General features: G+C 51.9%; 1 protein-coding gene across 1 annotated transcript in view; it reads right to left on the bottom strand.

The window, feature by feature from the left end:
* Positions 1-9,972, bottom strand: part of LOC114008089 (transmembrane protein 131-like) — a gene marked incomplete at its 5' end in the record, with an annotated part of 109,574 nt that extends 99,602 nt beyond the window's left edge. Inside the window, 1 exon segment of the mRNA XM_027772571.1 lies at positions 9,902-9,972. Within this exon segment, the coding sequence (XP_027628372.1) occupies positions 9,902-9,972 (71 nt within the window).
* Between the last annotated feature and the right edge of the window lie 212 nt (positions 9,973-10,184).

Below are 10,184 nucleotides of genomic sequence, written 5' to 3'. Positions count from 1 at the left end.
CCGGGGCCCGAAGGCCGCCAGCCAGGCCCTCTCCCCTGGCTCCCAGCCTCGCTGGCTCCAGCCCACCCTGCGCATCACTGCGGGACCAACCTTCCTCTCCCATGATGAACCCAGCACTGGCTGTCGTCATGTGAGCCCCTGCTCTAGAACCTTCGATGGCTCCCTACTGCAGGCCAGAGCTCTCCACCACAGGACCGAGCAGATCCCAGACAGGGCCCCGCACGCCCATCTCAGCTCTCCAGCACTCGTCAGCCGGCACCTGGGCTTCCACGTACAATGTCAGCACAGGGCCGACAGGTGACAGGGAGGACGAGGTGCTGGATCCCACACGGCCAACTGCACGGTTCAGACCCCGCAACATGAACATCACACCAGTCGCATGTGCGTGCGTGCCCCAAATCCCAAGAGATGAATGAAGGAGAAAGGACGGCGGCATGGCCAGCCCCTGGGGGTGATTTCTCTCTCTCTCTCTCTCTCTCTCTCTCTCTCTCTCTCTCTCTCTCTCTCTCTCTCTCTCTCTCTCTCTCTCTCTCTCTCTCTCTCTCTCTCTCTCTCTCTCTCTCTCTCTCTCTCTCTCTCTCTCTCTCTCTCTCTCTCTCTCTCTCTCTCTCTCTCTTTCTAGGGAGCACATATGCCCTCTGGCAAAAATCTAAAACCTAAATAATGAAAGGTCAGCACAACCTGTTTTGCCACGGGAGGCTCTGCGCTAAGACCTCATCACCCACTAAGTCTGTTAATGCAGATTTGTTTTTTCAAAAAAATATTTAATTTGTATTTATTCATTCATTTATCTTTTTTTTTAATTTGACCAGAGAGGGACACATAGAAAGAGAAAGTGAGAAAGCAAGCCACCAGGTCTGGGACTTGAACCATGGTCAGCCACGTGGGAGTGCCCAGCATCTTAACCACCATGCCACCTGCTGTTAATGCAGATTTCTAAGAGTCTTCCCTCACCCCCGGCCTAAACTGACCCCTGCAACACAGTCTGCATCTCTGCTTCCCGCATTTCACCCCTTGCGTGTTATCTCAGGGCACCCCCAGCCTTATCTCACCAGCACCACTAAGCTCCCAGGCGGTGGGCAGGGCAAGGGGCAGGGATTCAGGGGCAAAATCCGCAACTCTCCCACTCCCTCCTGGCCTGGCTGTGCCTCAGGCCCTGGCACTGGCTGTTCTAACTCGCTCAAGCCAACTTCCAAGGGTTGGCTCAAATGCTACCTTCTCCAAGTGGCCCACTTGAACCTCTTACGAGAAACCACAACTCCCATCCCCACGCCACCCTGCCGCCGTGTGACATGGACATCCGTCAAACAGACTAAACAACTTACCACTGGGTCGTCAGGAAAGTCATGACACATGTTTGCACAGAAAAATACATCATGACTTTTCCAACAACCCGGTATAATATTTACTCCACGTCTTATTATCCACACGCCTCCAGGAGGGCAGGGGCTTTCGTTTTTCTTTACTGTAAGCTCGCCTGGCCCTGAAACAGTGCTGGACCCATAGTACGTGCTCAGTTAACGTCTGATCCAGCCGCTCCGTAAATACTCGTAGATAGGACTATTTTTGAAAACTGCATTAAACCGCTTTTCCTAAATCAAAACAAAGCATGAAGGACCAGCGGTTGGTGTAATAGCTATGTCGCTGGACTCCCATGAAGTCAACCGTGGTTCGAGTCCCGGACCCAGTGGCTTAAACTCACGCCAGGCGCGTGTGTGTGCGTGCCCAAGATCCCGAGAGGAGAATGGAGAAGAAGAGATTGCGGCGTGGCCATCCCCACGGGGGGTGATTTCTCACTTTCTGTCTCTATGTCTCTCTTTCTGGCAAGCACATGCGCCCTATAGCAAAAAAACCCCTTCCTCTCCCCGCCAAAAAATAAAAAAAAAAGCATGGAATGACTTCTCTTAGACACAGTCTTCCACCACAACGCTGCTCTTCAGACCCAGGGCTGAAACTCAAAGTAACGCAATGACTAAACGCTCAGCTCCGCAGAAAACCAAGCCTTCCTGGGTTCAAATCCCACCACCGCCACTTCTTATTGCCTTGAGCAAGTTGTTTGGTAACGGCTATGTCAGTTTCCTCATTGGTCAAGGTGGGCCCTAAGACCTCACGGTTCTCAGTGTCTTAGGACAAGCTAATGCCCGATAACGCATTTGAACCATGCCAGGAGAACTCGAATCACGTTCGTTCTCATTTTGGAAGTGGATGGCGGACGTATTAAACCAAAAAGAAGCCTCTATGACAAAAGGTTTCCAAACACTAGTCAATGATTCAGTGACTGGAGCAAGAAGCTATTACATAACGCATACCTGCGAGAAGCAGAACCCCGGCTCAGAGCAGCATTTCCGGTTTCGCTTTCTGCCAGTTTCCGTTATCTACAACCTCAGACTTCACAGGGAGGGGGTGAGAAGGCAGGTCTGCTGTTAGAGGCACAGCCCCTCCTACGCCCACGGCCCCGGGGCCAACGGCCAGGCCGCCACCCGTGAAATACACGGGTACGTGCAGCACTGAGCCCACCCACAGCCAGGCTGCTGGGCCAGTACCAGCTGCTCCCTCCTAGCCGGATCAGCACCATCACAACTGGACCAGCACCATTATGACTGGACCAGCACCACCATAACTGCACCAGTACCACCTGCTCCCTCCAGCCAGACCAGCACTGCCATGACTGGACCAACACCCCATGAATGGACCAGCACCACCTGCTCCCTCCTAGCGGGACCGGCACCACCATGACTGGACCAGCACCACCATGACTGGACCAGCACCACCTGCTCCCTCCTAGCCAGACCAGCACCGCCATGACTGGATCAGTACCACCTGCTCCCTCCTAACCAGACCAGCACCGCCATGACTGGGTCAGTACCACCTGCTCCCCCTTAGCCTGACCACCACCGCCATGACTGGTCAGCACCAGGTGCTCCTCACTAGCCTGACCCACTGGGGGTGCTATCTCTCTGTCTCTCTCATGCACATGGACACGCCCTCTGACATTTTTTTTAAATTATCTTTACCAGGAGCAGCAGATGGTGTAATGGTTACGTCGCTGGGCTCCCACGTGGCCAGCTATGGTCTGAGTCCCGGCCCAGCGCCACGACTGGGTCAGTGCCGGCTGCTCCTGTGCAGATCTGCCTGTGGCCCAGACCCGCTCACCGGGGCATCAGGAGTGGGTCTTCTCTGCTCATGCAAGTGAGAAAGGACTGAGGAACCGAGTCTCGATCACCCTCTTGCTGCTGGAAGTGATCCGTGATGACCAATAACAGCAGGAAGTCGGCACTTGTGGCCTCTCGCCAGCCCTCCTCAGAGCTGCCACCCTCGTAAACACGGGACTGGGCAGGACACCGGCACTGCCTCTCCTCTGTCCGGAAGGCTGGCGGGGACCACAGCGAGGCCACCGGGCCCCTGCAGCCATGCCCTCAGGGCACACCCGACAGACACTCAAGACACTGCAGGTCAGACACTCCTAACTCCAAATCCAGAATCCAAAATGCCCCCAAACCTAGACTTCCTGAGCCCAGTATGTCACCACAAGCTGAAAATGCCACACCTAGCCTGTGACAGGGTGGCAGCTGAAACGCTGCAACACAAAATCGCTCGGGCCCCTGCAGCCATGCCCTCAGGGCACACCCGACAGACACTCAAGACACTGCAGGTCAGACACTCCTAACTCCAAATCCAGAATCCAAAATGCCCCCAAACCTAGACTTCCTGAGCCCAGTATGTCACCACAAGCTGAAAATGCCACACCTAGCCTGTGACAGGGTGGCAGCTGAAACGCTGCAACACAAAATCGCTCCGCAGACTTGCCTTCAGGAGCCCCCAGCTCGGCAATTAAGCACCATGCACAAGAAGCTGGCTCCCACATGCCAACGAAGGTTCAAGTCCCAACCCTACAACTTGAAAAACGGACCACGCCCTGCGCACATGCCCAGAGTCTGGGATGGAGAACTGGGGGGAAGGATTACTACGTGACCAGACCCCACTGGGGGTGCTATCTGTCTCTCTCTGTCTCTCTCTCTCTCTCATGGACACTCCCTCTGACATATATTTTTTTAATTTTCTTTACCAGGAGCAGCAGACGGTGTAATGCTTACGTCACTGTATGCCCATGTAGTCAACCACAGTTCCAGTCCTGGACCTAGAGACTTAAAACTCACACAAGTGCATGTGTATGTGTGCCCAAATCCCAAGAGGAAAATGGAGAAGGGACTATGGTGTGGCCATCCCCCCCTGGAGGGGTGACTTCTCACCTTCTGTCTGTCTCTCTCATGAGTGTGCACATGCCCTATAGCAAAAAATCTCTCTAAAAAAAAGAAAATTACCAGGAACAGCAGTTGGCGTAATGGCTGTGTCGCTGAACTCCCATGTAGTCGACCGCGGTTGGAGTCCCGGACCCGGTGGCTTAAACTCCCGCCAGGCACATGTATGTACGTGCCCAAGATCCCGAGAGGAGAATGGAGGAAAAGGGACTGCGGTGTGGCCATCCCCCCTAGGGGGGTGATTTCTCTCTTTCTGTCTCTCTGTCTCTCTCTGTCTTTCAGGTGAGTGCATGCGCCCTATAGCAAAAGCCTCTAAAAAAAAAAAAAAAAAGAAAAGAAAGTTACCCTTGCCTTCGGGCTATGTGTATAAAGTGTACATAAAACATAAATGAATCTCACGTTTAGACTTGGGTCCTGTCCCCAAGATATCTCATTACACATATGCAAAGATCTCAAATCTGAAATCCAAAACACTCTGGTCCCAAGCGTTTCGGACAACACAACTTGTACAAGAAATCTAGGAGTGACGTCAGTGCCACTGCCAACGAGTAGGAAGCCAGCAGCCTCGTCCTTGCAGCTGACCACTCCAGGGCCTGGCCAGGCGAGGACCAGGCTGTGGTCCGTCCCCGAGGATTGAGCAGGTGGCCCACGAGGTCTGCCGTGGAAGGCCGTGTAGGCCCGAGCATATGAAGGGCACGTGTGTGTGTGTGTGGATCACAGGGACCACACTCAGCTTAGGACCTGGGAGGCGAAGTGCGGACGTACCAAAGCCCTAACTGCACACCCGCAATCACTCTGAACAGCGAGCAGATTACAACACTGGGTTTCTCTTTTTTTTTTGGAGAGATTTTTGCTATAGGGTGCGGCATACACTCACCAGACAGACAGAGAGAGACAGAGAGACAGAAAGCGAGAAATCACCCCCCACCCCTGTGGGGATGGCCACGCCGTAATCCCTTCTCCTCCATTCTCCTCTTGGGATCTTGGGCACGCACACACACGCACCGGGCGTGAGTCTAAGCCACCGGGTCCGGGACTCAAACCATGGTTGACTACATGGGAGTCCAGCGTCATAGCCATCACGCCAACTGCTGGTCCCAACACACTGGGTTTCTGTGTTGTCGAGTCTCCGCTTCGGATTCCCTGCGCTAAAGTGTAGTCGAGTGTACATTTTTTATATATATGCTCACATACCCCCCACACACACATACATGGAGAAAACAAGGGATCAAGGGTGGAAATCTAAACACAAAATCACAGCTGCCTTCCCTTCCCTCACTATCACCATGCGTAAGTAAACATAAAGGGTGTTTTAGGTTTTTGCCATAGGGTCCATGCACTCACCAGAGAGAGACAGAAGAGAGAAAGTGAGCAGTGAACCCCCGGGGGACGCCACGCCACAGTCCCTTCTCCTCCATTCTCCTCCTGGAATTTTGGGCACACGCGCACACCTGCCTGGCACGATTTTCCAGCTGCCTAGTCCAGGACTCGAATCACGGTCGGCCATGTGGGACCCTAGCACCTTCACACCACCTACCGTCCCCAGGATAAATAAGGTTTTTATTTTCCAAAATCAAAGGATTTTACAACATTCAAGAGCACATAACAAAAAGCTCTGAGTGACAATGTATGGCAACGTCATGGTACCAAGTCGTTGGAACTGGTCTCCAGTGACCGAGTCCTGGGGTTCGAGTCCTGGGGCTCACGAAAGACCACTAGAACAGTTCCAGGCATTGGGCTGTCAGGAAATCCTCTGAAATCAGTACCATCAGCCCCCCACTTCGCAGGTGAGAAAGTGAGGACAAAGAGGTGATTTAACAGCGCTAAGAAGGATTAGAGGCGGGACTCAAACCCAGGAGGCCTGGCCGGAGGGTCTGGCAGTTAGAATGGTTCAGCCATTGTACCTGGTTTTACTAAGGGTGTGCTATTCAAGTTATTGATCACTTTGAGATTCGTCAGAAAAAGGGGGAAAGATCCAATCAACAAGAAACATTTCCAAAATAAATAACTATAAATAATGAGCTGGCAAACGCGTCAGTATTCTATTTTTAAGGCCACGTCCTCCGATGCTCCGGAGTCACACAGCCCTGCCAAACCTTAGCTTCCGAGTCCAGCTTCAGACCTTCCTGGATGAAAGGAACCCAACCTGGTCACTCGTTCTGCAGAAAACCTTCCCATTTAAATAACACCTGTAAATATTCTCTTTTCAACAGACTCCATGGCACATATAAGTAAACTTGCTCTGAAAAAAATTCAACATTTTGAAAAAGATGTCTTCTGGGGCCAGCAGGTAGCATGGTGGTTAGGGTGCTGGACTCCCACATGGCTAACTGTGGTTCGAGTCCTGAACCTGGTGACTTGCTTTCTCTCTCTCTCTCTCTCTCTCTCTCTCGCTCTCTCATCGAATTAAAAAATACTACTTACTAAATAAAATTAAAAAAAAAAAAAAAGATTTCTTCTAAATAACTTTCTGGGGCCCAGTAGATGGGGTGGTGGTTAAGAAGCTAGACTCCACATGGCCAACTGTGGTTCGAGTCCCAGACCTGGCAGCCTGAAAAAACACACCCAGTGCATGTGTGTGCCTAAAAATCCCAAGAGAATGGGACCAGCAGTTAGCATAATGGCTATGTCGCTGGACTCCCATGTACTCGACCGCGATTCGAGTCCCGGACCCGGTGGCTTAAACTCACGCCGGGCACATGTGCATGAGTGCCCAAGATCCTGAGAGGAGAATGGAGGAGAAGGGATTGCAGCGTGGCCATCCCCCCTGGGGGGTGATTTCTCTCTTTCTGTCTCTCTGTCTCTGTCTGGCAAGCGCATGCACCCTATAGCAAAAACCTCTCAAAAAATTTTTTTAAAAATTAAAATATTTTTTTTAAAAATCCCCAGAGAAGACAGACACAGGCCTGTGGTGTGGTCCTGTTCCTGGAGGGCACTTTCTCACTCTCTCTCTCTCCTGCAAGCACATGCACCCATGGCAAATAAAAACAAATCCATAAATAACTTTCTTGAGAAAGCTCTGCACGGGCTGATAAATATATATTTGCCTCTCTCTACTCCTGCCGGGCACACTCAGGGTATGACAGTGTCTAAAAGGTCACGCAGAGACAGAAGATTTAGAAAGTTATTTTGAATAACAGTTTCACTTTCATTACATCTTTGATAAAGAGCTTTGCTATAAATTCCTCTAAAGAAAGACAGCTTCCCAATTCTATGCTTTGTTTTACCAAAACAAAACAGAACTGTACATGGAAACAAAACTGGAAATTAGGAATCTTACACCATCATTTTTTGAGCCCATTAAATAATCGTATCACCAGGGCCGGCAGGTGGCGTGGAGGCTGGGGTGCTGGACTCCCAAATGGGTGCCCATGGTTCAAGTCCTGGACTTGGCAGCTTGAAAATCACACCATGCCTCTGTGTGCACACGTGGGACCACAGCATGGCCATCCCTTTTGGGAGGAGATTTCTCACTTTCTCTCTCTGTGTCGCTCTCTGGCAGGGGCACACCCTCTATGACAAAAAAAAAACCTAAATGAATTAATTAAATTAAATAATGCTCTCACAGTCCCTGACATGTGCACCTCTGAGCACAGAACTAAGTCTTTATCCGACTCATAACAAATGAGTTTCATTTACCTGCCCTTCGGACAGGGCTGGCCAGCACTAACTCCTGAGGGGTGCAGCCCCACCGGGTGTGTATGCAAATACAGGCAGATACACACCAGTGCCCTCCACACACAGCTGACTGGACATCTGGCAACGTCTACAGACACTTTTAGTTGTCAAAACTGGGGGGGGGGCGTGAGTACCCCAAGTGAGCACAAGCCAGGGTGCTAGCTGTTCGAGACACCCTACTGGCCCCACGAGAAGGGATTCTCTCAGTTCTCTGGCCTCAAATGTTACTGGTCCCAGTGTTGAACAACTCCAAACTCTGGGACTAGTAGTTGGCATAATGGCTATGTTGCTGGACTCCCATGTAGTTGACCGCGGTTCAAGTCCCGGACCCGGTGGCTTAAACTCATGCTGGGCGCATGTGCGTGCGTGCCGAAGATCCCGAGAGGAGAATGGAGGAGAAAGGATTGCAGCGTGGCCATCCACCCTGGGGGTGATTTCTTGCTTTCTATATCTCTGTCTTTCTGGTGAGCACACGCGCCCTATAGCAAAAACCTCTCAAAAAAAAAAAAAAAAAAAACCTCCAAACTCTGATAACACAAAAATACAAACTATTTTTTAAAGAATTATTTATCCTATTTAACTTTTTTTTTTAATTTGACCAGAGAGAGTGAGAAAGTGAGAAAGGAAGGCACCAGGTCCGGGGCTCAAACCGTAGTCAGCCATGCGAGAGTCCAGCACCCTCAACACCCTCAACCACCACACCACCTGCCGGCCCACAAACTATTTTTTTCAATAGGAAATGTTAAGTGTGGATCTCCCAGTAGGATTACAAAACAGTGTCTATTTTGTTCTTTCTGTATTTTCCAAACCTTTGTCAACACACCTGCATGACTTCTGATCAAAAGAAAAGTAAAAAACCCACTTGGGAATACATTTTTAGGAGAAAGACTCTGTTCCCCATCCTGGGGGCCCCCTTCTCAGAGGACTGGTGGCATTCAGCCTGCCTAGCCTGCAGGAAGGGCCCAGGGGACGTGTCCCCTCAAATCAGCTCTCCCTCTTGTAATGGTTATCAGTGGTTATCAGTGGCCCTGGCCACTCAGTGCTTCACAAGGGGGAGAGAAACTGGTAATGCACAACCACACAGCCTCTGCAGGGAAGGGACAGGGGACACTGTTTTTTCTAAACAGCCCCAGAAACAACCCAGAACTGCACACCTACTACCCACACGGGCGGTAAGGAACCCTCCAAACTTACTGCACACAAGCTGAGCATTTTCTTTTCATTCCACCCCACCCTCACTGCATTTGGGGCCACCACTGTCACTGAAAGCCGGTTGACAATACCCACACTGCAGTGCATGCCTTCGCAGCCCACCAAACCTTTCTTGCAAAAGTTAAACCCTGCATCTGCAGGGGCAGTAAACCACGGAGGCCAGGTTCACGATAAAATATTAGCAATTATTTTTCTGTATGCAATCATTACATGCTCATCTAGGGAAAAAAAAACATACCAAAAACCTGAAATTCAAGTTCTTAAGTGGGTGGATTCTAACAGGAATTAAAGGCACTTGGAGAAAATCCAACATTACAACCCTTTAAAGTCACATCATCCCAAAGCTACTTAAGGCTAATGGCAAGTACCGCGCACTGCCATTTATGAAATCGATATTCCTGTTGTCCTCGACCCTGCGGCCGCCAGCCATGCCCACAGCAGCTCGCTGGGAGAGGGCAGGGTGCACTCAGGCCCAGCTCTCCCCCCAAGGACCACCGCCGGCTCAGGAGCTCGCCGGTCCCGGATTGGCTGCGGCCCTGCCGAGGTGGCCCGGGCTCCCACCTTCCGAACTTGGGGCCGGCGTGACTCACGCCCTGTCACATGGCGTAGGAGGCGGCCAGGAAGCCACCGCTGCCAGGTGTTCGGGCTTGGCGGACCGTTTGTTTGCCTTGCAAAGTGGCCGAGGCTGGTGCTCCAGGGCGGGCGCCTCCCGCCTACCCTGCGCACCCGCTGGGTCACCTGGGCGGACTCACCTGGGAGGGCAGCAGGAGGTCCCCGTCTTCTGCCTGCCACAGCTCCACCACGTTGGGCAAGGGCTCGATCGCTGCGCGACACCAGAAAACACACGAGTTTGGCACGCACGGAAAGAAACGCTTCCTGCTTCCCTGCGAGTCCCCGTGCCACCCGCCTCTCCAAAACAAGTCCCCTTCTCCTCCCGCAAGCTGAGGCCGCCGAGGGTCGAGCTCAGGCTGGAAACACACAATGGACCGGGGCAAGCGGCGGCGCTGACGGCCAGGCCAGAGCTCGCCCTCCGGG

This window comes from Tupaia chinensis, unplaced genomic scaffold, assembly GCF_000334495.1.
Source record: "Tupaia chinensis unplaced genomic scaffold, TupChi_1.0 Scaffold000283_2, whole genome shotgun sequence".
NCBI lineage: Eukaryota > Metazoa > Chordata > Mammalia > Scandentia > Tupaiidae > Tupaia > Tupaia belangeri.
Note: the sequence above shows the minus strand (reverse complement) of the source record. Positions and strands in the feature narration are given on the sequence as shown.